Here is a 27,557-nt window from a genome sequence, read left to right as displayed (position 1 = left end):
TTTTCCTATTCCATTTAGAAGACAAAGACACCTCAGGCCCCACAGCTGAAAGGACAGGCTGGAATTCAGAACAAGAGACAGAGGGGACCCTCAGGAGAGTGGGGAGCCCTGGGGCCCTCCACTGTTTCATCCCTTTGATGATCCAGTTCCCATTGCGGCTCCTTTCTCAGCAAGAAGGGATACAAGATCAAGCAGCAGAGGAGAGAAGGTCCAGGGATTCATCCAGGCCTGGGCTCCAGCCTGGTCAAGAGCTTGCTTTATTCAGACAAGAAATGTCAAGCAGAGCTCAGCGCCAGCCTATACACATCATGAAGGTAACAGGGAGGAAGGCAGAAATCTAGGAGATAATGCACAGATTGAGAACATCAGAAAAGACCATGCTAAGTCAGCTCAAGGCAAAGGCCAGTTGAGGTCGGAGAGAGGAAGAGGCCTTTGCCAGACTGAGCCACGGTGGAGCTTAGCGGAAGTAGTTGGGACAGTCATGGGCAACCAGATCCCAGGCTTGATCAAAGGCCTCCACGACAGCAGGCTCCAGGGGCCCTTCCTCAGTCGCCGCCAAGTTCTGCTCCAGCTGCGCCAGGCTGGACATGCCCTGGATGACCGCATCGCCGTGGACACCCTGCAAGGGGGGATGGCCAGACCTTAGTGCACATCTGTGGGCAGTGACCGCAGTCCTAAGCCAAGACTTAGGAGCTGGTGTGTATGTATAAATTGTGTGGTTCAAGAAGGAAATTAAGGTGCTTTCAACAGTTGTAGCTATTTGACTAAACTGTGTATTATGTCTCCCTGCTGTCATACTGACACATTTCCAGAAAGACCCGCGTTCAGAGCCCAGTTCTGCCCCTAGCCACTGTGCACACTTGCCTCGTTAAACCCCTGAGTAAAGGTTACTCGGCCTTCTCTAGTTTACAGGGTGGCTATGGGAAAAATTATGGCAAGAACTTGGCTCCCATTTATTGCACATCTACTATTCTGTAAGTGTATAAAGCTGAAGCTGGAGAAAACATGGGAGACAAGAAAGAGGGAAACTCCCCAACTCCTGATAAACTGAGGGGTGAGATTAATGAGTTTTGGAGTTAAACATGTTAAATTTCTAATCCCTAGTCTCTTTAAAGGCTGGGTGACCCTAGTTTCCACATCAGGAACATGTGGCTAATCACACTGCATAAAGCTGACTAATCAATCCATGATTGCAAAACCCTTATCACGGGGCCTGGCACTCAGAACTGCTAATAACAATGGGAGGGCTGGCCCTGAGAAGTAGAACAGAAAGAAACTGCAGAGGAAAATACAAAACAGTTTAGAAATCATCAAGTAAAGGTATTTAAGGGGCTCCCCTAAAGAGCAGAGACTGAAACCTGAGACCCCTGGTCTACCTGGAGCTGAGAGTGGTGGTACATCCAGGGGAGGGCGGCTGAGGTCATGCTGGGGGCACTGGGGCCGTAAGCAGCCTGCAGGGCCTTTTCCACCAGGGCAATGGCCTGGAAGTGGTGCCTCTTCAGTAGCTGGCACGTGGGGAAGAGTGGCCCAGGGGTTAGGAGCACGGAAGTCACCCTGGGGACCAGGGCCACGGCCCCCTCCCCAAGGCTGTGGGACTGAAGAGGTGAGTGCCTTCTCTAGCAGTGTTTCTCCTACTATGGAGATTGGACCACCCAGGAGGCTGGTTCCTTCACCAGTCATCAATGCCATCATTATTCCAAATAATTCATAAAATCTGCCCTTATGTTATCTAGTGAAATAAGGTACCTTGTATGGGAGGAAGCATCAGGCCCAGGCCTCCCCAGCCTCAGCCCAACGTTCTTCCTTTCTCTCACCACAGGTGGTTCTCACTTCTCGGGGAAGAGCTGTGACTTTGCAGACCTGGTGTGAGGTCCGGGGATTCCCATTTCCCCACCGAGGCCCCAGGGACACAAGAAATCCCACAGGGGGCCTGTAATTCCTGTGGGATTCAGGAAATCTGGTTCTGGGCAGCAAGGGGAGGCCTGCACTGCCACTCCACCCACCCAGGGAAAGCAGCCTCAGAGCTTCTCCATTCCAGATAAAAGGGACCCCCACCCCACCGGCCCTGACACAGCCCATCCCCAGCTCACCGATTTCTGTAGACCTCAGCCCAGCTATTTCCAAAGAAGCGGCCCTCGGGCTGTTTCTCGTCCTTGTCCTCATACTTGTACTTGCCGGTCAACAGGCCCCCTGCGGGAAACTGCGGTCAGACTCCCCCGGCACAGACTGCGCCAGAGCTGGCAGGTCCCTCGTGGCCCTAGGCTGAGGGAGGGTGGGGACCCACATATGGAGGGCAGAGCCCAGTGTCCTGTCATCCCCTTCCCTGCTTCCTGGGCAGGGAAGAGCAGAGCCAGGCTTGCCCTCCCACCCCGCGAGGACAGCCTGGCCCCAGAGCTGCCCATACCAGCCAGAGGGTTGTAGGCGTAGAACCTCAGTCCAAAGTGCCTGAGGCAGGGGAAGAGCTCCATCTCCACCTGCCGGGTGATGGCGTTGTACATGCCCTGCAGGAAGAGGGGCCAGCTGGGGAGGGCCGGCAGGTCAAGGGAGGGGACCCTCTTCCTCTTTTAGACCCTCAGGGAAAACCCGCCCAGGACATCAGGACTTACTTCTAAAATCATTAGTGGTGGCAGGAGAAGGGGAGAGGGTGCTGAGCCCCAGGAAGGAAAACTGCACTGGATTTATTATTCCACAAATATCTGTGAGCACAAATGTGGACTAGACATTGCATTTACAACCACGAGCAATCTGATAAGCTCTCTGCCTCCAAGAGATGTTACAGTCAAGTTCAAAAACAGAGAAGCAGACAGAGAATTACAATAGAGGTAAGTTCCATGGTCCTGGTAGGTGCTCAAAACATTCTGACTGTATCGTCTGGAGGCCTCTGGAGCTGTCCGGAAAGGCTTCCCAGAGAAGGACCCGAGTGAGCCCTGAGCACTTTCACCAGGGGGAAGGGGGAGGAAGAGTGCTCCAGCTGAAGGGAGCAGGGGCAGGGAGGGGCCAAGGTAAGCAAGGGGCAGGACAGGGGGGCAGGGCTGGAGCAGGAGGGTCCCCTTTCCTACACTGAGGAGTTTGGACTCGATCCTGAGGGCAAGTGAAAGCCCCCGAAAGGCTTTCATAGGGAAGCGGGCACCAGGGCAGTAAGAGGGGGCGGAGGGACCTGAGACCCCTGGAGACTGAGGCCTCTAGCCCTGGCCCTCACCTGGTACACAGTTGGCAGGACCCAGCCTTTGCTCCTGCAGAGGGTACAGATCTCAGCCATCTGCCAGGAGGTGTAGTTGGAGAGGCTAAGCTCCACGAACTTGCCCTACAGGAAAGGGGCCGTGGTCAGAACCGCCCAGAGCCCAGGAGGCTGGGAAGGGGAGACCAGAATGGGGACCCAGGCAGTGGGGTCTGTCCCCAGATCCACCCGGGACACACTCTAGCACTCCCTTCCCCGGGTAATGACAGGCCAAGGAGAGGAGCAGCAGACCACCTCCCGCACCCAGCGGCCCCCCACCTCCTGGTGCAGCTGGTGGCAGGCGCAGTGTGTCTTCCACGGGGGTGCCGTGGTCCTGCATGTGCAGGTAGAAGAGGTCCACCTGGGAGCACTGCAGCCGTTTCAGCGAAGTCTCCAGCTGGGAACGGACACTGTCAGGCTTTAGCGTCTTCCCTTCCAAACAGTTGACCTTGCAGGTCTCCAGAAGGGGTAGGGAAAGGTGGCCAGGGTAAAGCACCGTCCGCTTGTCCCGGGCCAGACGTGCACGGGGTCTGAAGAGCTTGGCGTTCACCGAGAGGACGGGCAGGGAAGGGGCCTGTGCACCGCGGGGACGCCTCAGCGCCTGCGAGGTTCAGGGGACGGTCAGGGTCCGCGGCGAGGCCCAGCCGTTACCTCTGCTGTCGCCGGTGCCCAGCCGCAGCCCCAGGCCGCCCAGGATGGTCTCCGACTGGCCGTCGCCGTACATGAAGGCCGTGTCCAGCTCGCTGTAGCCGCGGCCCAGGAAGGCGCGCACGGCCGCGGCGCTGGTGGGCTTGTCCATGCGGCGCCCCATCTCCATGGTGCCCAGCACCGTGGCGGGCTGAACCCGAGGTGCGGGGGCTGGTCGGGACATAGCGGTGGAACGAGCCACAGACGACCCGGGACGACGTGAGCAGCACACGGCAGCGCGAGACAAGCTGCGAGACGCGGCGCTGAGCATGAGGACGGCGCGTCAGACCCACCCTCCCACCCACCGCCGGGGAGGAGCCGCGGGAGGCGGTTAGGGAACGAGCACAAGCGCCGCCGCGCCCCCCCACGCACACACGCCCCGCGCGCCCGCGGCGCCGCCAGGGACCGTCTGCCAAGTGCGCGGCGTAAGGGGCGGAGCCTGCGGGGGGCGGAGCCTGCGGGGGCGGGGAGGCGGCGGCTCGGGTCAGCTGACCCAGCCAGGGGGCCCGAATCCAGAAGCCGGTCCCCGGCGGCGGTCCCTGACTGGTGAGTTAGACGGGGGGCTGGGGGTAGACCCCAAGACTGGGGTCGGGCCTCCTCGGGCTTCCTTGCTACTTTTTTCCAACACACACGGCCTCTCCCCTGAATCATCCCAGGCCTCTTGTCTCTTCCTTCTGGCGCGAGATCCTGGGGAAAGGCTCTTGGAGCGGGGGTGGCTGCGCAGGGGCCCGCGCCCTCGGCTCCCCCGTCCCAGAGCTACCAGCCTGGCCTCGTGGACCGGCCCGGCGGGGATTGGCTCATGGGTCCCCTTTTTACCTCCTGGTCCGGGCCGACGGGCCGCTTGGCTTCCTACGGCTTTGTTTTCCCTTGGGACAGCCCTGTCATCCCCATCAAACAGGCGGCTGCCCCGGGCTTGGTGAGGAGGAGGAAGTTGTGGCTGAGGACTCGGAGGTCGGGAGTGAGTGGTATCCCCAGGCCAGGACCCTCCTCTCCAGGTACTCCCCAGGTCTGCAGGGAGGGGTGTGTGTGTGTGCAAATGGCCCCCTCCTCACCCAGTGCCTTGGGCAAGTTTCCAAGTGTGTACAGGGAGAGTCTGGAATGGCCTGTTTGGAAGGGTGAGGATTGGTCTGGTTCAGCAGGTCTTGTCCATTCAACCCTTATTGAAGGCTACTGTGTGCCAGTGACCTTGCAAGGGCTACAGTGAGGACAGAAATGCAGCCAACCTAGTACAATTGAGTGCTTACCCTGTGCTGGGCACTATTCGAAAGACTTGACCTGAGTTATCTCTTTGAACTCTCGCAGTTCTCCCCATTGTACAGATTAGAACATGGAGGCTCAGTCACTTCCCCAGGAGTTTCCAGCTGGCAGGCATCAGGCAGGTTCCCAGAGTGCTTTCTCTTGGCCATCAGCTCACACAACTTGATCTAGTTCAACTAGATCATTCATTCATTCATTTATTCATTCAATGGTTTGTGAATCTTTACCGGGCAGCTAGTGTGTCTAGGTCCTGGAAATAAGTTTGCATCTAGGATTAATTAGGGAGCGGGTTGTCTAAAGAGCAATGGTTGTTGAGGTGTGTGGATGAAGGGAGGGGAAAGAGTGGCAGGGCTTGTCCAGCAGCTCCTGAAAGGCCTCTCTCTTTGAGAGTGATTTAGAACTGGGTGTTGAGAGGGAGAGGAACTCTCCAGGGGAAACTACAGGTGCAGAAGGAAGCCTGGAGACCTGAGATCCCTGCCTCAAGGAATTTGGACTTGATCCTGTAGACAAGGAGAGACAAAAGAGTGCCACGGAGGAGGGAAGCCATTTAAGGCAGGGACCTGACCAGCTTCTAGGGAGATTCAAATAGGGGGTGGGGGGTGGGGAAACAAGCTCCCTTCCTGACTCAGTTTAGGATCAGGAGAGGAATTTGGGCATGGCCAGGAGGTGCCAACAATAACCCAGCATTTTTCAAAGTGTGGCCATGGGCACCGGAGTCAGCTAGGGGGAACTTGTTAAACTCAGGATCCCTGAGCTTCAGCCCAGACACACCAACTGTGAGTTCTTAAGATGCTCTCCCTGTGATTCTGGCGACCACTGTCTGTGGTCCTTGTCATGCCTACTGATCAGGAGGTCAACCTTTGATACAACTCTCAATCGATAAATAAATTAAGCTGCAAGGTAACACGCATTTATTTAGGACCTTAGAATTGCAGTTCGGGAAGCACAGATTCAGGTAGCAACCAAAATTGTTCCCGTCTTGGCATTTCCAGGCAAGCATTTTTAAAAGAAAGGAAGATTACACAAGTTGTTTGTGGTTGGTCAATATTTGGGGGACTCTCACTGTCCTTCAGTAAATAGTTAATTGAGTTCATTATCTTGTGGTTTGTTTTTTGGCCCTGATGTTGAGGTTTTGAGGAATATTATTGTTGAGGTTTTGTATGCTTTGGCATTTTGTGATATATTTGTTTTAACGTTTCCTTCTTTGATTATGATGTTTCTCTGAAAGCATCAATAATTAGCATTTAGTCTTATCCTTTGGGACCAGGGAGGCTCATCCCTGGGAGTCATGTCCCACGTTGGGGAGAAGGAGTGAATTTATTTGTAGAGTTTGGCTTAGAGAGGAGTGTGGTGGGGGTGGGGCACATTTGAGCATCAAGAAGGTTTTCAGGGGCTGACTCTTAGGCAGTAATTATAAGGCTTAGTTTCATCATTACAGAAATATGTTTTACAAGTGCAAGCTTCAAGATCAAGGGTTTGACTCAGTTGTAGCTGTTATTCTGGAGAGGAGACAACAAATGAGACATTGTAGTGATTATAAAATAATAATGATTAGCAAGGTTAGAAATGTTATGAAACTAGTTTCTCCAAGATCTAAGATGTGTGCAATTAAACAAGTGCTCATGGGTACAGCTAATACTGTGGCCCTTCCATGGAGTTTAAGTTACTGTAGATCAGCAGTTTGATAGATTGCCTTGGTCAGCCCACTTTTGGGTGGCTGGGAAAAAGGATGAAAAATGGCAAGGGATCAGGAAGAGAGGGTAAGGGGGAGAATGGGGGGTGTAAAAGGGATAGGATTCATTGCAGGAGGGACAGAGCTTCCAGGTGAATTTAGCCCAGCATCACCAGTAAGTATTAATTATACAGGCCTCCTGGCCCCTGACTGTATCAGATGCTGTCTACTTGTGATCCTTGGTAATTTTGAGCTTTAGGTTCCCAGTAGGAATGGATTTCAGCCCCCAGGCAGGACTGGGACATTTCTTTAAATGAGAAATATGAATCTAAGAATCAGTACCTTCTAATTTAGCTGCACATGGGTTAGTTAAAAGCACCTAAAAGGGTCCTTTCCAGCTCGACTATGGTACATCTTTACAGAGGTGTCTTTTCCAAAATACAGAGCTGCCGGGCTGAACATTGTGGTTCTGAGTGTTTTCATCTCCTGGGAGCGTGCTGTAAAAGGTTGTTCTATTAAGGTTTCATTTCTCTTTAAGGTTTTTGTTTTTAGCTCCTGAGAATAGGTTAGTATTCCAGAGTTTATTTTCATAGGTCTCCTTGTTATAATTTTGAATGGCTGTAACTTAGGTTTTCCAAAATGAGTGGATCTTAGATTTAATAAGGCTATAGGTAAGGCTTTTGGCCATGGTAGAATGAGGGATTCCATGGATTTAGCTAATTGACTTTTTATTTTTTAAATAGAGAATTCTGTTTATGTTTTTCTGAACAAAGAATGAGTTACCAACATGATACCTACTTAAGCCTAAATATTTTTAAATGTGTTACTAAAAAACAAAGACATGCTCTTACATAACCATAATACAAGTATCAAACATAAGAAGCAACATTGATAGAATATTATCTAATCTACAAACCCTATTTAATTTTGCCAATTGTCCTAATAATGTATTTTAGAGCAAAATAAAAAAATAGATCTTTTGTCTTGCTGGATTTGGTTTAATATTTTGTTAAGGAGCTTTGCATCTATGTTCACATTTGAGATTGGCCTGTAGTTTTTGTTTTTTATATTGTCCTTCTCAAGTTTTGCTATCCTTTTTCTTGTCAGATTTTGATATATTTTCCTGATCAAGGATCCAATCAAGGATCATGTGCACAGTTAGTTGTCGTATCTTTTTGGTCTTCTTTATTTGGATTAATTTCAGTCTTTCTTTTGAAAAATATACCCATTTTGGATTTTTCTGATGTTTCCTCAAGACTAGTTTCAGGTTTTGCATGTTTTGGCCGGAGTACAAAATGTTTCCTTCTCAGTGCAATATTTATCCCATTACTGGTGAGGTTAACTTTTTGATAAAACCTTTTTTATTGAGATAAAATTCACGTAACACAAAATTCTTCATTTTAACCATTTTTTTTCAAAGACCATCAGTAAGTTTTTTTTGAATCTGCAGATTTTATTGAGATATATTCACATATCATATATTCCATCCAAAGTATACAATCAGTATCTCACAGTATCACTGCTTAGTTGTGCAAGCACCATCACACTCAATTTTAGAAAATTTTCATTGCTCCAAAGAGAAAGATAACAGACACACAAAAAATAAAACCCAAAACACCCCATATCCCTTATCCACCACTATTACTGACCCCTAGTATTGGTGTAGTACACCTGTTAGTTAAAACAGTCAAGTAGGTTTTATTTGACGTAGTGTGGCTAAAATCCAGGGTGAACTGAAGGACTTGAAAATATAGCAGTGGGAGACATGCTAAAGCAAATAAATACAAATTGGATCTAATAGAGTTTGATTCTAGGATGATAACTATTGTCCATTACATACAATAAGAATAACAGGATTTGCTCTTTCTAAACTCAGAGCAATCAGAAAATCCTGTCCATAATACAAAGTTTCTGTTCCAGTTTTTTTGTATTTTCCTTCTAATTGAGTTTTAATTATATCATTTGTTCTTTCTATTAAGCTTGAGAATTGGCCGGGGTGGTGGTGGTGGAGTATGATAGATACAATGAAAATGTTGCAAAATAGACCATATTTTGCAATTGTTTTTCATAATTTGTCCTGAAAAGTGGAGTTCCGAGGGGATCCCCCAATTTGGATTTTTTTTTTCTACTAATAATACCTTTGCAATGGTAGCAACAATAGCTTGTCTACAGGGAAAGGCTTCAGCCCAATGGAAGTACATACAAATCATTATTAAAACACATTTTTAATAGAGTTGAGAGGCTATTCTGGAGATTACTCTTATGTAAGCTCCAGCTAGCTATTCCAAATGGCCACGGTATGCGAAGCCCAAATCAACAGTAGTACTGAAAACCTAAAGAATACCCAGGTCTCTATCTGAGACTCTATAAAAGTTTCACTCACTAAGTTTATTTTTCAGAAACAAAACCTCCAGATTGTTCCTATGCCGGATAAGTCCCCATACCCAGAGGCAACAGCCACTTCAAGAACATCCACCAGCTGCAACCCCTTCCACATAATGTCAACACCCCTTTTCACTATGAACAAGTTAGAGTAGTCATTGCCCTGATATTCCTAACAATTGAGATAGTGATCAAACGAGACGGAGAAGTAGCAACAGATGAGACAGGATTTAACAAAGGATCATGACTACTGAATCATTTTATATATATATTTTGTATTTAGTGTGTTAGAACAGGTAGAAGAAAACTGAAATTTTGAAACTGTAACACATAATGTATTTTGAAATTTGTTCTATAACTACTTGCTAAACAGTACTTTGAAAGTTATGTTTCTGATTATATGTTCTATTTTACAATATAACAATTTAACGTTATAACAATATAACATGCCTTGGGATGGGGGTAATAGAATAAAATCCAATTGCCAAATTTATAAAGGTCCAGTAGGTAAGGGAAAGTGTGTTTGAGAGCTATGAAAGGGTTTTCCAGATTATGCTTGGGACAAATTAAAGAACTGTGATATGCTTTCATAGTTATTTTAGGGGATGCTTTCTAAAATTTTGCTTTCCTTAGCTTACCATTTTATCAGTATTCCAATGAGACATATTATGAATAATTTCCAAAACAGTTTCCTGGAAGCAAGGAGGGAGGACTAGTTTTCCATTAGGGCTAAACCGTGATTTAATTAGAGCCTTATAAAAGCAGCCAGCATTGTCCTGTGGAGGAACATTTTGCTGAACCTCAAGGAGTAAAGTTTTTGTTGTTGTTGTTTCCAATAGAGTTATTTGATTCAAGAGTCATTATAGAAACAGGAATGGGACTAGAATTTGTCACTGCATTTTTCGCAACTGTATCTGCCACGTGGTTGCCAGTGTGAGAATGACGGGGAATTTTAATTAAAGCCAAAGCCTTTGGTAACAGTCTGGCATCTAGAAATTCCTTAATAAAATAGTTTTTTTTTTTTTTTAATTTTTCCTCCATTAGAGGTTAAAAAGCATTTGTTTCCATGACATCCCCAAATCATGAATCAACCCAAAAGCGTACCAACCATCAGTATATATATTTGCTGTTTTTCCTTCTGCATGTGTACAGGTTCTTGCAAGGGCAAGAATTTCGTCTTGCTAGGCTGAGCTACAATTAGGTAAGGAATTTACTTCTGTTGTTTCATGGTTAGAGGTAATAGCAAATTCAAAAGGATAGATTTCTGCGTTATCTTTAAGGTGGGAACCATCTGTATATCAGATAACATCTGTATTAGCAGATAACATCTGCATTGTGGTTTCTTATAATCTATTCAAGGGGTTAACAATTGGTCAGTTAAAGCTGTGCGGTCTTGAGGAGTTTCATCAGAAAGTAGGAAAAAAAACTGTGACCATGAACAAAGGAGACAATGGGAGGAGAATGTAAGAGAATTTCATAAGAAGTTAATCTGTCAGTAGAGAGGGCTTTAATTATTGCTATGGGAGATCTCATAATTAATTCTTCAGTTGATCCTAAAGTTTTGCTGTCACAGCAGTGGATCTCATGCATGGGGGAAGTCCCGTGGCTGCCGGGTCCGGCTGCTGGCTGTAATATCCTTCAGGTCTGTGTTGCTGTGTATGCATTTGTGTAAGGAAACCCGAGGTGTTCCCTTCTGGTCTGTGGACAAGGAACAAAAAGGGTAATACAATATCACTACCAAGAATCCCATATCCCCCACTTATATCCCCCCTCATACACATTTAACTTTGGTATATTGCCTTTGTTACATTTAATGGAAGCATATTGGAATGTTACTGTTGACCATAGACTCCAGTTTGCTTTGATTATATTTTTTCCCAAATATCATCCCTTTTTCAACACTCTGCATGGTTGACATTCATTTTTCTCCCACATGTGGGAACATTTTTATGTTTGTACATTTAGCAACATCTATGCCACTTTAAGTCTCTTAGCCATGGTAACTTTATTTTGCTTTATTTCTTTTAACAATGGGTTTCACAGTGTCCTGGACCCTGAGTTGCACTTGAGCCCTATTGGAGGACAGGGCCACCCCATCCCCTTCCCTCCCGGTGCCCTGGGCCCTATAAGCCAAGTTATATTCCTTGGCCCCCACCTCTCCCATCCCTGCACCTGTGTCCACCTCACTTCCACCCTAGTATGGTACAAGAGGGAATGAAAAAGAGGGGCCTCAGGGTGGCTGAGATTCTGGATTCTCCCTCTGAACATGGTGACCATGTATTCTGTTGGGCACTGGGCTAAGAGTTCTGTGTGCCTTCCATCTTCACAACACCCGTAAGGAGTGAGCACCTGGTGTGTGTTTGTTTTCCATTTTTTTAAATTATAGAATATAACATATATACAAAAAAGGGACAACTTTCCAAGTGCAATTTAACAAGTAATTAGAGAGCAAATTTCAAAGAATATTATAGGTTATAATTCCACAGTTTCAGTTATTTCCTTATTGTGAAATACAACATATGTACAAAAGGGTATGGCTTTCAAATTACCACTGAACAAGTAGCTGTAGAACAGATTTCAAAGGATGCCATGGGTTACAGTTCCACCATTTCAGTTCTTTCCTTCTAACTATTCTAATACCCTAGCAAATAAGAAAAAGAAAATTATATAAAGATTCAGTATTCATAATCCTTTGTGAAATTCCACCTTGTCAGTTGCTGCCCCTTCCTCTATTCAGTCACTTTCCTGATTTTCAGGGATGTCTCAGCAGTGACCACCCTAACCTGTTCATGTTGAAAAGGGGTGTCGACATTATGAGCAAAGGGGACGCATCTAGTTGATGTTCTTGGAGAGGCTATTGCCTCTGGTTTTGGGACTTAGCTGCATAGGAGCACTCAAGGAGGGCACCTGGTTTTATACGCAGGCTCAGCCTTGGGCTCACTCAGCGGGGGATCTAGGCCCAGACAGCCCAGTCCAAGCACACACCTGACAGCACTCCCTAAGACCTGCAGGGTGGACACAGGCACTTAGGCTGCATATTGGGATCTCCAGTGACTTGTCACCAGTGCTGAGACATAAAAGCTTGCACCTGTGCCCAACACGAAATCTAGAAAACATGGCCCCACGTGTCCCTGTAGACCTAGGTAGGGGAAAGCTCCAGGGCCATTGTTGGGGGTGACCTGGTATTAGATTTGGTCTCACACAGAGGTGGGTTCACAGCTCCTTTCTAGCCACTTAATCTCCCCGGGCCTCAGTTCCTCCTCTGTAAAATGGGGGCAGTGTTCCCTGGCTTGTCGGGGAGATGTGAGGCTGGCAGTGTGCTAGTGCGTGGTGTGCTGCCGCTGCACCTTCAGAATCTCCAAGAGGAGGTGGAGGAAGCAGCCCAGTTGGTGGGTGGCTGGGGAAACCACAGAATTTGTTTTGAAACAACCTTGGTATTGCAAAGGTACCTGTTCATCCAGTACCCAAATCAAATGCATGTTAATTTGGGGAGGTTTTGCAGGTGCAGGTGGCAGGTAAACTGTTATATGCTGTCAGCTATGCCGATGGTCAACATGATGGGTCACCAGGATACCAGCAGAGGCTTCCAGCCACTCTGTCCTGGGCCCTGGGGATACGTCAGTGAGCCGGACACAGGGAGCAGAGCTGGAGCACCAGGACCCCAGCTCCAGGGCCTCTCTGTCCACGCCTAGTCATGCTAGGGCTGAGAATCCAGAGCATCCCAGGAAAAGACGCTGAGTCGCTTTCTATCCCTCCCTGACGCTCCCTGGTAGCTGCAAGCTCAGCAGTTCCAGGGTCCGGCCAGGGCATTGCCGTGTGCGGGGCCGGGGCCTCCTGACTTAAGCAGGAACTGAAGGTGGCTGGAGAGAGCCTCAGCCAGGGTGAGGAAATCCCCTCTGAGCACAGCAAGAAAAGGGGAAGCCCACTTTCTGGCTCAATGAGAAGAAGCTGGGCAGCCATGCCAGACCACAGGGGTTTTGGCCACACCCAGGGTCAGAAGCAGCTGGGACAGTGTGGCATGAGGGCTCTGAGCAGGGGCCTGAGTCACAGTCCTGGGTTCGGCTCCTGGCTCTGCCACTGCCTGGCTGGATGGCCCTGGTAAGTCATTTCCCTGCTCTGGTCTCAGGTTCCTCATTGCTGCAAGGACAATGCATTATTTCATGCAAGATGCTTAGCAGAGAGCTGGCAGAGAGCTCAGTCATCACTGGCTGTACGATTATCATCACAGTCCCACTTGCTCTCCCTTCTCTAGAGCTGTCTGTCACGCAAGCAGCCCCCGCGGCAGTCACTGTCCGGGGCCCCAGGCATGGGGAGGGGCCTTCTCGGCCTGCCCCTGCCATCACCTTTGTCCGCGGTAAGAACGGGGAGGTGGCCCTGGACTCCTTGCCTGCAGGTGTCCTGCACACCACGTGAGCTGTTGCTTTGGTGGAGAATACGGGCTTGAGCATCCAAGCTTGTATCTCAGGCACGTGTGCCATTCTGGGGACTCACCTGGCCCTCTTCTCCACTGCCTCGCCTGACAAATGGGGACAGTATTGCAGGAGCATGAAATGAAATAACCCATTTAATGGGCCTGACCTTGGCAGACCTTCATGGACTAATTGACAATAACGAAAAATTGGAAACAACCTGAATGTTCGAGGGCTATAGCAAAAGGTGGTGTTAGTTGAAGACTCAGTGTTACATACTATATTTATGAACTCATTTAACTCTCACAGCGCTAGGAGGAAGGCACTGTTACACCCCTCCCCCCATATTACAGGGAACTGGGGCACAGAAAGGTTGAGTCACTTGCCCAAAGTCCCAGCGTTGATGTGTGGTAAAGCTGAGGGTTGAGCCCGGAGCCGGGGCTCTTCCTGCCCGCGTGGTGGGTGTGGGACCGTGTGATCTCTGTACCGAGGAGGCTGCTTGTGTTCCCGTGGGTGGGGATCATGCCTTTTTCTTCCTCTGGTTCAGGGGCTCACTCCATGCCAGGTGACCGGCTGGGGCAGACTGTGAGGACCTGCAGCCCTCCTCTCTCCCTCACGTAGATCCCGTCTGCCTTGCTCTCCCTCCCGGGACTCTCCCGCCGCAGCCATGGTCTGGAAGAAACTGGGCTCTGGCAACTTCTCCAGTTGCCCCAACGGCTCTCGCCAGTGGATATGGGACGTGTTTAGGGAATGTGCCCAGGATGGCTGGGACGAGGCCAGCGTGGGCCTGGGCTTGGTCTCCATTTGCTGCTTCGCTGCATCGACCTTCCCGTGAGTAACGCCAATGGGGGCAGGATCGGGGCTGGGGTGCGGGGGCAGTGGATCCAGGTACCACGTGGAGGAGGGGCTGCCTGGGGTCTCCAGAGGCCGGGGGTGTGTGTGCTCCACTGACTTCCAACCTTCCCCGGAAAAAAGCTGCACTGCACCCCACTGTACGCCAGGCCTTGTGTTGGGCAGTGTGGATACAGAGATAAAAGTGACAGCTTAAAATAACATTCGCTGTTTATTGGGTTCTAAGCTCTTGACCTGTTTTTACCTTATTTAATTCTCATATCCACCCTGTGAAGTAGGTGCTATTACTATCCCAACTCTACAGATGAGGAAACCGGGACCCAGAGAGGTTAAGGAACTTGCTCTAGGTCTCACAGCTCATAAGGGATGGGCCCAGGGAGGGGGTGTGGCTGGGATGCATTAAACATGGCATCTGCCCCTGAGGTGTTTATAGTCTGCTGGTGAGACAGACAAGTGGGGAATACAAAATAGTGGGTCACCGCAGAGATGGGGACGTAACTGCACGGTGTGGGCTCTGGGTTCAGACAGACTGCCCTGCCACTGACTAGCTGTGACCTGGGCAAGTCTCTCACAGCTCTGCACCTCAGTGTCCTCATCTGCAAAACGTGACTGTCGTCCCTGACCTGACAGGGTGGCCACGAGGATGGCACAAAGAAATGTCTGTAGAGCTCCCCACCCAGGGACTTTACAGAGGTGTGCACTCTCCCCAAAGAGTAGCTACTGGTGGGGCGGGGTTTCACCCCCACGCTGGGGCTGCAGAACAGGGCCGCCTCCCGCAGGGAGGGGCGTTCAGCCAGAGAAGAGACCCCTGGGCCGTCTCTTCTGAGCTGGGACCTATAGGGTGGGTCAGAAATGGGGAGGTGAGAGCAGGGGCAGGTGCAGTGGAGAAGGGGAGGCTGCAGCTCTGTGAGGCTGCACAGAGCAGGTGAGGGGAGAGGGCAGCCAGGGCCTGTAGAAAGGGCTGGTTCTCCTCTGTTAAGGAATTTGCTCTTTATCTGGAGGGAAATGGGAGCCACTGACTCTTTTTGTAAACGGCTTTATTGAGACATACTTTACATGCCATACAATTCACCCATATAAAGTGTATAATTTAGTGGTTTTTATTGTATCTAGAGTTTTGTAACCATCACCACGATTAACTTCAGAATATTTTTGTCACCCCAAAAAGAAGCCCCATACCCATTCCCCATTTCCTCCCAAATCCCCCAGCACTATTTAACCACAAATCTACTTTCTGTCTCTAGATTTACCCTTGGTGGACTTTTCATATAAATGGAATCATATGCTCTGTGTCCTTCAGTGATTGGTTTCTTTCACTAAACATCATGTTTTCAAGGTTCATCCATGTTGTAGCATGTGTTAGTACTTCATTCTTTTTCATGACTGAATAATATTCCATTGTATGCACGTACCACATTTTGTTTATTCATCAATCACTTGATGGGCATTTGGGTTGTGTACAGTTTTGGGCTGTTACAAATAATGCCGCTATGAATGCTCATGTACTAGTTTTAGTGTAGACTTATGTTTTCATTTCTCCTGGGCATTCCTAAGAGTGGAATTTCTGGGCCATGTGGTAACTCTCAGTTTAGGCTTTTGACAACCTGCTGAAGGAGTGGCACCATTTTACATTCCCAGCAGCAGTGCCTGGAGGTTCTAGTTTCTCTACATCCTCATCAACACTTGCTATTGTCTGTCTTTTTGGCTCTAGCCATCCTGGTTGGTGTGAAGTGGTACCTCAAGGTGGTCTTGATTTGCATTTCCCTGATGATAAGCAGCATTTCATGTGCTTATTGGCCATTTTATATCTTCGTTGGGGAAATGTCTAATCAGATCCACATCCGTTTTTTTAACTGAGTTATTTGACTTTTCAAAAAATTGTGTTGTCATAGTTCCTTATATATTCCAGATTCTAGTCTCTTATCAGATATATGTTTTGCAAATATATTCTCCCATCTGTGGGTTGACTCTTCACTTTCTTGATGTCACCATTTGAAGCATAAATGTTCTTTTAATGTTGAATAAGTCCAGTTTATCTAAGTTTATATTTGTTGCTTGTGCTTTTAGTGTCTAAGATAACATTGTCTAATCCAAGTTATAAAGAATTACGCTTGTCTTTGCTTCTAAGAGTTTTATAAATTTATCTCTTCCATTTAGGTCCTTGTTTCATTTTGAGTTAACTTTTGTATGTCGGATGAGGATGGAGTCTAACTTCACTTTTTTAAATACAATTTTATTGAGATAAATCCACATACCATACAGTCATCCAAAGTGTACAATCAGTTGTTCACAGTATCATCATATAGCTGTGCATTCATCACCGCAATTTTTGAACGTTTTCATTACTACAAAAAATAAAAATAAGAACAACAAAAAAAATAAGAGTAAAAAACAACACCCAAAACATCCCATACTCCTCCTCCACTCCTTTTATTCATTTACTTTTTGTCCCCATTTTTCTACTTATCTGTTCATACACTGGATAAAGGGAGTATGAGCCACAAGGTTTTCACAATCAAACGGTCACACAGTATAAGCTATATAGTTATATGATCATCTTCAAGAATCAAGGATCTGGATTGCAGTTCAGCAGTTTCAGGTGTTTCCTTCTAGCTATTCTAATATGCTAAAAACCATAAGGGATATCCAGATAATGCATAAGAATAACCTCCAGAATGACCTCTTGACTCCAAATTTGATATCTCTCAGCTACTGAAACTTCATTTTGTTTCATTTCTCTTCCCCCTTTTAGTCAAGAAGGCTTTCTCAATCCTATTATGCCAGGTACAGGCTCATCCCCAGGAGTCATGTCCTACATTGCCAGGGAAATTTGCACTCCTGGAAGTCATGTCCCATGTAGAAGGGAGGACAGTGAGTTTATCAGCCAAGTGGGCTTAGAGAGAGAGGCCACATCTGTGCAACAAAAGAGGTTCTCCGGGGAGAGAGTCTTAGGCAAATTATAAGTAGGCCTAGCCTCTCCTTTGCAGTAACAAGCTTTATAAGGGCAAGCCCCAAGATTGAGGGCTCAGCCTACTAAACTGGTAGTCCCCAATGCTAACAAGAATATCAGGAATTCCCCAGGTAGGGAAATTTAATATTTCCACATTTTGCCCCAGTTCCTCAAGGAGGTTTTGCAAACACGTTTTCTTCTCTTCCCAAATTACTCTGGGATATATTGGGGCTTCACACAAACCTGTACATACCAACCAGACCTCACTCCCTATTCAAGGGTTCCAGGTAATTGGTATTTGAATAAACTGATCATACAAGTTAAATTACATAGTGTGCTACAGAAAATTTAGATTTTGTACCAAATAAACATTTCTTCCTTTGGTCTTACACAGAAGTTGAAATTTAAAACACAGTATCATCCTTTACCATTTAGTCTGTTTTACCTTAGTCCTAACCAAGTCCATTTCGTTCATATCTCTAATAGAAGTCTGATCTCTTTTTCAGTTTCTTTAACATTTGCTGTGTGGGGTAATGCTGACATTCATAGCTGCGGAACTCTGACTCTGAGTCTCAGGTGTCATACAGATACCCGAAGTTCAGGAACCAATCAGGTTGTACACACACAGCTTATCATCTCAGAATTTAGAAATAACTTTTATAACTCAGGAATAGATGTGACTGCTATAAGAGCTTACAATCTAGGAAATTTTACAATAAGCCTTTCCCTGATAACCTGTGCTCTCAGATTTAATTCTGAGTTTGCACATTATAGTTAGTCCATATTAGTGAGGCGTTACAAAGTTTGTCTTTTCATTTCTGGCCTGTTTCACTCAACATACTGTTCTCAAGGTCCATTCACCTAGTTGCATACCTCACAACTTCATTCCTTCCTGCTGCCACTCAATATTCCAGTGTATGTGTACACCCCAGTTCACCATTCCATTTATCAGTCGATGTACCCTTAGGCCACCTCCATCTATTGAAAATCATGAATACTGCTGCCATAAACACCAGTGTGCACATGTCCATTTGTGTCCCTGCTCTTAGTTCTTCCAAGTATCTAACCAATAACAGGGTTGCAAGACCATATGGCAGCCCCATACTTAGCTTCCTGTGGAACCACCCCACTGCTCTCCAGATGGGCTGCACCATTCTACTTCCCCACCAACGGTGAATAGGTACATCCCTCTCTTCACATTTTTTCCACCACTTGTATACCTCTGTTTATTTTTAAAATAGTCTTATTTGCACACCATATAATCCATCCTAAGTAAACAATCAGTGATTCCCTGTATGATCACGTTACGCATTCACCACCATGACGACATTTCCATTTCTTCTGCAAAGAGGAAGAAGATAAAAAAAAAAGAATAAAAAAATAAAAGATAGAAGAAAAAATACAAATACAATACAATACAATACAATGAAAAGGTCAGACAACAACAACACCAAGAATCCCATACCTCTCCCTTATATCCCCCTTTTATAGACATTTAGCCTATAATTTATTCCTATAATTAATGGAAGCATGTTACAATGTTACTGTTAACTATAGACTCTAGTTTGCATTGATTGTATTTAGCCTATAATTTATTCCTATAATTAATGGAAGCATGTTACAATGTTACTGTTAACTATAGACTCTAGTTTGCATTGATTGTATTTTTTCTCCTATACCATCCAATTTTCAACACCTTGCAATGTTGACATTCATTTGTTTTCCCTCATGTAAAAACATTCTTTTATTTGTACATTTAATCAACATCATTGACTATTCTATGTTTTGCTAAGTTATACAGTCCCAGGCTTTATCCTCTATCTTTCCTTCTGGTGTCATACATACCCCTAGCCTTCCTCTTTCAACCGTACTCACACTCTTCTTTGTTCAGAACACTTACAGTATTGTGCTACCATCACACAGTATTCTGCTGTCCATTCTGAATCTATACAATCAATCCTGTTGAATATTCTGTACTCCTTCAACATCAGATGCCCGATCTCTACCCTCTTTCTATCGCCTGATAACCTGTGTTCTCAACTTTAACTCTCAAAGTTCACTCATTAATGTTAGTTCATATTAGTGAGACCATACAGTATTTGTCCTTTTGTTTCTAGCTGATTCCACTCAACATAATGTCTACTGTCTATCAGTTTTGTCTTTTGGATCTCATATGTCACATCTTACTTTATTTTTTCTCTCTCTCTTTTTTCACCCTTACTGATGTCTTCATTTCTACACTCATCTCCAGACCTCTCTCTTCTGTCTTTTCCTATCTGCCCCTAGTGCTCCTTTAGTATTTCTTGTAGAGCAGGTGTCTTGTTCACAAACTCTCTCAGTGTCTGTCTGTCTGAAAATATTTTATAAACTCTCCCTCATTTTTGAAGGACGGTTTTGCCGGATATAGAATTCCTGGTTGGCAGTTTTTCTCTTTCAGTATCTTAAATATATCACGCCATTTCCTTCTCCTCTCCATGGTTTCTACTGAGAAATCTGCAGATAGTCTTATTGAGCTTCCCTTGGGTGTGATGGATTACTTTTCTCCTGCTGCTTTCAGGATTCTCTCTTTGTTTTTGACATTTGATAATCTGATTAATAAGTGTCTTAGAGTAGGTCTGTTCGGATCTATTCTGTTTGGGGTATGCTGCACTTCTAGGATCCGTAATTTTATGTCTTTCATAAGAGATAGGAAATTTTCAATGATTATTTCCTCCATTATTCTTTCTGCCCTTTTCCCTCCTCTTCTCCTTCTGGGACACCCATGACATGTACATTTGTGTGCTTCATGTTTTCATTCAATTCCCTAAGACCTTGCTCATATTTTTTCCATTCTTTCCCCTATCTGTTATTTTGTGTATAAGATTTCAGATGTCCTGTCCTCTAGTTCATGAACCCTTTCTTCTGCCTCTTCAAATCTGCTGTTATGTGTCACCAACTTCACTTTAAAAAAATTGTTTTATTGTGGTAACATATATATAACAGGAGACCTTCCGTTTTACCCTTTTGAGAGTGTACAATTCAGGGGCATTAATTATAGTCATGATGTCATTGTACCACCATCCATTCCCAAAACTCTTCCATTATCCCAAACAGGAACATTGTACCCATCAAGCAGTAACTCTCCATTCTTCCTCCCCCTGCCCCTGATAACCTCTAATCTACTTTCTGTCTCTGCAAACTTGCTTATTCTAGATAATTCATGTACCAGCTTCATTCTTTTGCATGTAGACATCCAGGTGTTCCAGCACTGTTGAAAACACTTTCTTTTCCATTGATTGTCCTATCACCTCTACTGGGGGCTTGGCATTTTCACTGAATTGCCTTATTCCAGGCACCTTGCTAGGCAGCGTGAAGTAAACAAAAGGGATACCATCTTTGCCTTTGCAGAGCTCCCATTCTGGCACATTCTGGGAGTCATCAGAAAGAAGGACTGGGGAGACAGAGAGAGAGAGGTGGCAGGGAACCCACCTGGGAGGCTGGGCGTGGTCCTGCGAGCTGTGATGGGGAGGGGGCCTGGGGAGGTGCTTAAGGAGGCAGGCCCAATAGGTCCGGGTGGCTGATGGAGGCCCAGGGAGAGAGGCACCCCTTCCTAGGCTGGGAACTCCCCCAGAGCCATCAGGGGAGCTGGCCAAGGCTTCCCCTTCCAGCCCTGGCACAGCCCCAGCCCTGCCTGGATCTGGCTGATACACTAGAGAGGTGGGACTAGAGGCCTGGGAGAGGGCTCCAAAGTGATGGCAGGGGGGGTGGTCGCCTTCCTGCCTTCCCCAGGACTCGGCCTTTCCTGGGTGTGACAGAATCACCTTCCCTGCAACTTATGGAGACAAGTTAGGTCACAGCCTCTTAGGAGGAGCTTTACTTAGAGCCAGGGGCTAAGAAACACCTAAAAAGGGAGATTTTAAACAAGCAGTGGCATCCCTCCATCCATCCCCTCGTCCATCCATGCATTGTTCGTTTGATTATCATTTATTCGGGGCCTTCTTGATGCCATGCCTGTCATGGGCACTGGCCCTGCCCTTGGGAAGCTTAAATCCAGGAGTGATTACGGTGGCGCAAAGAGGGAAGGAGAAGTGCCAGCAGAGCTCACGTCAAGAAAGGCCCCTGGAGAGGAGCTGGGAGGAAGGGAAAGCAGTGGTGCAGCTGTAGGCCAGGGAGGGGCAGGGTGGGCAGAGAGAGGCCCACCCGGGGGCCTTGTGAGGGCACCTACGAGAGGAAGTGGGTCTTTGTCAAAGAGCAGCGGGAGGCTCTGAAAGTCTTTGGCAAGATCGGGGTTTTAGAAAGCTCCCAAGAGGCAGCATGGATAGGAGGGGAGGCAGACTTGGTTAGGAAATGGGTGGGTGGTCGGTGGGTGGGAGATGGAGATGCATCACTGTTGGAAGGACCAGGGCCCGTGACCAGCATCCCTAGTTTCCAGCAAAGGTGATGGGTGGGGTGAGGTGCCACCTGCAGAGGGTTCAAAAGGAATTTGAACAGGGAAAGGAGGTCTGCAAGGCAGCTATGAACAAGATGGAGCCAGAAGACCCAGGTTGGAACCCCAGATCTTAAGACTTCCGAGCCGTGTGACCAAACTGCCTGAGACCACAGGGAGGGTGATAGCGAGGACACACTCCCCTCCTAGGGCTTGGGAGGACGACATGAGTTAATCCTCACGAAGGACTCAGGACAATGACGTTGCCACCGTGTGCACTGGGCTCACCCTGAGTTTTGGCCTCACCCCCAACCAAAGGTCCAAAGGGAGGGGCACAGCACCCAGCACCTTCCGGAAAGCGACCAGGGGGGCCAGGGTACAGGAACCAGGGTACAGGCACCTTCTCAGTGCCCTCTGCAAGCAATCAGGCTGTGAGAGGCCAGTCTCATGGCGACTGCAGACAGGGCAGCGTCCAGGCCTTGGCCCTCTGCCCCCCCCATCTCCTATCAGCCCTGCCACTCCCACCCGTAGAAGAAAGAATCCAGGGTCCCAGCGAAGCAGTTCTTGGGACCTGACACAGACACTTCAGGACCCTCTAAAAACCCCAGGTCCTCACAGGAAAGTGCAGGGTGCCGGGGAGCGGAGTCGGAGTTGTGCTGCGGATCTCTTTGGAAAGATGCACATTCGCAGAGTTCCCAGGTGGTGAGGGATCCCCTGGTAAGAGTCCCCCAGGGCTGGAATCTTGTGGTGGATGATGACTGTGGTTAATAGTACAAATATAAGAAAATTCCTCCATGAACTAGAACAAATGTGCGTCACCATTACAAGGAGTTAATAGAGGGGTATATGGGAAAAAAAGCACCTATTGCAAACTTTGGACTACAGTTAACAGTGACATCTTAATATTCTTTCATTAGTGGTAACAGATGTACCACACCAGCGCTAGGGGTCCATGAGGGTGGGGGGAAAAGGGGTATGGGATGTTTGGGGTTTTCTCTCTCTCTCTTTTTTCCCTTGGAGTAATGAAAATGTTCTAAAATTGATCATGGTGATGAATACACAACCATGTGATGATCTGTGAGCTACTGACTGTACACTCTGGATGGACTGTATGGTGTGTGAATAAATCTCAATAAAATTGCATTAAATAAAAAAAGTCCCCCCAGGGCAAAGAAAGGCCCACGTGGACGCTGCCCGTGGGAAGGATTGGCTCCCTGGTGGTGTCCTGTCCGTCCCCTGCCCCTGCCCCACTGTCGGCGGCCTTCTGGGGGATGCTCCCGCCCCCACACTCCTGCCATGACCCTTTGAGTCCTGCTCAGCCCCGGGCCCCTGAGCGCGGCGTCTCTCCCCCATACAGCCAGTACATCAAGGCCTGCAGGGCGGGCAACATGCATGAGGCCCTGTCTCTGTGGTTCCTGCTGGGCTGGCTGAGTGGCGACTCCTGCAACCTCATCGGCTCCTTCCTCGCCGACCAGCTGCCTCTGCAGGTGGGTGTCCCCAGGCAGGGAGGGGCTGCGCAGCCTGGACGGGGTGGGGGCACGGGGCAGCCGGCGGGAGGAGGGGCCGGGACCTTCAGCCAGCCCAGACCCCAGACCCCTGACCTGCCGTCCCACCCATGCTGCAGAGAGAGCCCTCAGCCCTGCTGAGCTGGGTGATGGGGGGCAAGTCGCTGCCCTTCTCTGGGCCTCAGTTTTCCCATCTGCAGAATGAGCACAATAAACCAGAAGATGCCTGGGGTCTCTTCCACCTCTGAGGTGCCGTGCTCCTGGCCCTGGAGAAGGAAAGGCGTTTTCCCTCGGGAGGCCCAGGTGCCGTCATCCTCCTGTGGCCAGCTAGGGATCCACTGTGTTCCCAAATGGGACCGTAAAATCTTAACTGCTCATTGACAGGCCACCCCAGAGCCATCATGCTCTGTCCCGACTAGTGACCTTAGCTACTGTTTCCCCAGCACCCGCCCTGGGCTGTACCCTTTGTCTCCCTGATTTCTAATTCAGCCAGGCGGGAACTACGATCCCCTCCTTTTCAGACGAGGAATGGCGGCCCAGAGAGGTAAAGCGACTTGCCCAGGGTCACCCAGCTGGGAAGGGGCAGAGCGCTGCTCCATTCTGGTGTGGTCTCAGAGCCTGGCACCGCATCCAATGCCCGGGCCCACCTGGGCCCTCCGCTCCCTTGCAGACCTACACGGCGGTGTATTACGTCTTGGCCGACCTGCTGATACTGACGCTGTACTTTCATTACAAGTACAAGAAACGCACCTCCCTGGGTGAGCACAGGCAGCTTCTCTGGGTGGGACACCCTGGGGGCTGTGGGGAGGGCCAGGAGTTTGGGAGGCAGCAGATTTCCTGTGGCTGGGTGAGAAACCAAACTTGGGAACCGAGGCATCCCCGGGCCTTACGTACAAGGTTGGGCCTTAGCACATCCTGGGCCAGACCTCAGGGAGCGTCCATTCAGAAGGGGGGATGGACAGTTCCAGACACGGTGGGGGCACTTAGGAGGGAGACTGTGTCTCACTGGCCTTTCTGCTTTTGATGATACCCCTGCCGACCCCACCGCCCTCACTGGAGGAGGGTACTGTTACTGCACCCATTCTACAGATGAGGCATTGAAGCTCAGGGAAGTTAGGGCACTTGCCCAAGGTCACACAGCTACTGAGGGGCAGGGCCAGGATTCAGATCCCCATCTGCCTGCCACCACTCGCACTTCTAACCTCAGCTTCCCTCCTGCCCACTTTCAGTGTCTGCCCCCATCAATGCTGTGCTCTTGCTCATCCTGGGGACGGCCTTCACCACCACGCTGCTGAGCAGCCCTCGCCCCATGGCCGCCCCACGGGAGGGCTTCCGGGGCCGGACACTCCTGTCGGTGGAGCCGGGCAGTAAGGTGAGGTGTGCGCCCGTGATGGTGGAGTTGGGCTGGGGCCTTCCCCTGCGTGGTCACGTGGGTGCTAAGTGGAGCAGAGTGCCGCCCCCAAGGAGGGAGCTTGGGGATCCCTCCCTGCATGTCAGGCCCCTGCTGGGCACTGACCACCCCCTTCCACCCCATCAGCCCTTCACCCGGCAGGAGATCATTGGCTTTGTCATCGGCTCCATCTCCAGCCTGTTGTACCTGCTCTCCCGGCTGCCTCAGATACGCACCAACGTAAGCCTGGGGCAGGGCCGAGTGGGCCAGGTGGGAAAAGAGCCTCTGGAGTTTTCTTTCAGAAGGCCTGGCCCACACTTGCTGTGGGCTCGGGCAGGTGAATCCACCTCTCCCAGCCTCAGTTTCTGCCTCTGGAAAATGGGCACAATGACGCTGCCCTGGAGAAGTCAGGGGAGAGTGAGGGGCTGAGCTCAGAGGCTGGGGGCCAGGGGCCTCAGGGAGGGAACGCCGTGCAGGGCTGAGAGAGTCTGCAGGGCTGCCTAGGGCTGGGTGTCGTGGGGCGGCAGGCATGGGGCAGAGCGGGGTGGGTCCTGGCGGAGGCTGCCGGAGTGGGGACGGGGGTCAGTGTGGAAGGACCCTTGTTGGCCCAGAGCACACACAGCGTGTGGGACAGACAGACACATGGACTGTTACACTCCGAGTGACAAGCGCCCTGTTGGAGGTGTCTGCCCGTACCTCTTTGACCCCCAGTTCCTGCGGAAGTCGACCCAGGGTGTCTCCTACTCGCTGTTCGCACTGGTGATGCTGGGGAACCTGCTGTATGGGCTGAGTGTGCTGCTCAAGAACCCCGAGGTGGGCCAGAGTGAGGGCAGCTACGTGCTGCACCACCTGCCCTGGCTCGTGGGCAGCCTGGGCATGCTGCTGCTCGACTCCATCATATCCTTCTGGGCTGCAGGGCAGGTGGCACAGCTCTCCTCCTGCACCCCTTCACGCCAGGGGGCACAGCTCCTGAGTGCTGGGCACAGGGTCCAGCGGTGAGTAGCAACAGAGCATCCTCACCCTCCGGAAGCCTGTGGCTTGGTGGGGGGGGGGGGGCAACATGGCACACGGAATCGTCACGTAATTATTTCCTTACAGTGGCACCGGGTGCTGCAGAGAAGAACCGCAGCCCAAGTGTAGCCAGGGGGGCTGTCTCGGTGTAGAGGGGTGGCAAAGGCCTCCACTAGTGGCACGGAAACTGTAGGCTGAAGGAGAAGTTCAGCAGGCAAAGAGGAGAATTCCAGACGCAGCTTGTGCAAAGGCCCTGAGGAGCAGAAAGAGAAAAAAAATCAGTCTATCCAGGCCATAGAAATGAGAGCTGGAGTGTGGGGACACCCATGAGTTAGCGTCAGAAAAACCTGGGTTCAAATCTTGGCTCCACCGCTCAATCCCCGAGTGACGTGGGGCAAATAGTTGCTCTCTCTGCTTCCACGTCTTCACCTGCCAGGTGGAGCTAGTAGCCCCTGCCTCACCAGGATAACGGGGCAGTGGCATAACCTGAGGAGTCCAGAACCATCTGACACACCATCCGGTACCCAGTGAGTGTCCGGTGATGTTGCTGAAGGAGTGTAGACAGCATTTGGGTCTCATTTGGGACAAAGTAAACATGGTCCTTATTTCAGTGTTTGCTGAGCCTACGGGTGCAACCAGGGATACAAGAAAATGTTAAGCTGTGGTGCCCCTGAAGAGTGCCAGCTACTTGTTGAAACCCCCAGGTGGCTGTAGGGTAGGGGCTGGGCAGGATCCTGGGGCCGGGGTCGGGCAGCTGCCTGCGGGCAGACCTCAGCACTGGTCACCGGGGAAGAGTCAGGTTTGGCTACGGGAGCTTGTTGTTGACCTCCCCACCCCCACCCCCCCACTGCACCCCAGAACCCCCAGGGCAGGCCCGGCTCAGTCTCTGCTGGTTTGGCCTTAACCTCTGCCCCCCAGATCTCCATACAGTTCCTGGTGTACAGGAAGGCGGCCCTTTCCTCAGAGCGTGAGCCCCTCCTCCCCAGCTGACCGCTCCCCAGGCCGGGCCAGGATGACCGAGACGTCCAGACGCCATGCCCAGGGCGGTGCGGGCCCCCACGGCGCTGCCCAGCCTGGATCAGGCCTCGAGGAAGCCAGTGGAAGGCCAAGCCGCCTCCCCCCATGCCTCAGAACCTCTGTGGGCTGCCTCAGCGACACTTCCTCGGAGCTAGCAGGCCCCAAGGCCCAGCCCACTGCTTGGAATCTGGGATGCACAGCTCCCGGGGGTTACGGCAGCTGCCCCTGGGAGCAGATGGAAGGGGCTGCAGCTGGGACCTCTGGCTGCCCCCCTGGCCCACCTACCTCATTCTGCCTGCTCAGCCCCGGAGGGGAAGGTGATGTCCCAGCTGCAGCCTGCTGCACCCAGGACTGTCCTGCTGTCTGTCTGCAGACAGCCCAGTAAACAGTACCTCCCAGGAAGGCCTGTTTCTGTAGCTCCTTCCCCAAGGCACTTGGGGGTCTGGGGCTTTTCTGGGGAGCACTGGGGGATGGGGGGGAGCCAAAGGGTTGGGATGTGGGAGAGCTGTGCTGGGGAGGCCACCTCTGCTTCCCAGCCCCAGCCCAGCCTCCCCGGGGCCTCTGTCTCGAGCTTGTCCCTGCGGCCTCTCTGTGCCGGGCCCTGCAGCTGCTGCTGGGGACACAGCAGTGGGAAGGACTCTCCATTCGGGCCCCTGTGTCTCGTTGCTCAGGAAGGAGCAGAGTGCTTCAGGCCCGGATCCTCGTTCTGTCCCTTACCTTCTCTGTGCCTCGGTTACTTCATCTGTGAAGTATTAGCACTTCACAGGCCTTCTGAGGCCCAACCAAGATGGTGGCATCTCGGA

General features: G+C 49.7%; 2 protein-coding genes across 5 annotated transcripts; one reads left to right on the top strand and one right to left on the bottom strand.

Annotated features, from left to right (window-relative positions):
* Positions 1-457: 457 nt before the first annotated feature.
* On the bottom strand, positions 458-4,211 carry LOC119527859 (aflatoxin B1 aldehyde reductase member 2-like). Its single transcript, XM_037828350.1, is given in 9 exon segments — positions 458-619; positions 1,377-1,505; position 1,554; positions 2,091-2,190; positions 2,405-2,501; positions 3,200-3,304; positions 3,497-3,518; positions 3,520-3,674; positions 3,858-4,211. Coding segments are annotated over 9 exon segments (1,089 nt in total). The 5' UTR covers positions 4,176-4,211.
* Positions 4,212-4,367: 156 nt separating this feature from the next.
* Positions 4,368-27,156, top strand: SLC66A1 (solute carrier family 66 member 1). Of its 4 annotated transcripts, XM_037828347.1 has the most exons (9): positions 4,416-4,450; positions 4,803-4,899; positions 14,246-14,455; positions 23,189-23,318; positions 24,007-24,094; positions 24,566-24,708; positions 24,874-24,966; positions 25,438-25,623; positions 26,656-27,156. In XM_037828347.1, exons 3-9 carry the CDS (start codon positions 14,292-14,294, stop codon positions 26,725-26,727), a joined length of 876 nt encoding a protein of 291 aa, XP_037684275.1. In that variant the 5' UTR covers positions 4,416-4,450; positions 4,803-4,899; positions 14,246-14,291; the 3' UTR covers positions 26,728-27,156. The 4 variants fall into 4 exon arrangements, with proteins under 4 accessions (XP_037684274.1, XP_037684275.1, XP_037684277.1 ...); XM_037828346.1 differs by lacking the exon at positions 4,803-4,899 and having other exon boundaries at positions 4,368-4,450; XM_037828349.1 differs by lacking the exons at positions 4,416-4,450; positions 4,803-4,899 and adding an exon at positions 12,133-13,313.
* The last annotated feature ends 401 nt before the right edge of the window (positions 27,157-27,557 follow it).

Source organism: Choloepus didactylus, chromosome 2 (genome assembly GCF_015220235.1).
Source record: "Choloepus didactylus isolate mChoDid1 chromosome 2, mChoDid1.pri, whole genome shotgun sequence".
Lineage (NCBI taxonomy): Eukaryota > Metazoa > Chordata > Mammalia > Pilosa > Megalonychidae > Choloepus > Choloepus didactylus.
This window is presented reverse-complemented; position numbering and strand designations above follow the sequence as displayed.

What these genes read in the sequence shown, in the direction of transcription:
- SLC66A1 (XM_037828346.1), top strand. Translation starts at nt 14,292, where the DNA reads ATGGTCTGGAAGAAACTGGGCTCTGGCAACTTCTCCAGTTGCCCCAAC. An exon ending in CGGTGGAGCCGGGCAGTAAG is followed by an intron (nt 24,709 to 24,873) that starts GTGAGGTGTGCG and finishes CCACCCCATCAG; the next exon opens with CCCTTCACCCGGCAGGAGAT. An exon ending in TGCCTCAGATACGCACCAAC is followed by an intron (nt 24,967 to 25,437) that starts GTAAGCCTGGGG and finishes TTTGACCCCCAG; the next exon opens with TTCCTGCGGAAGTCGACCCA.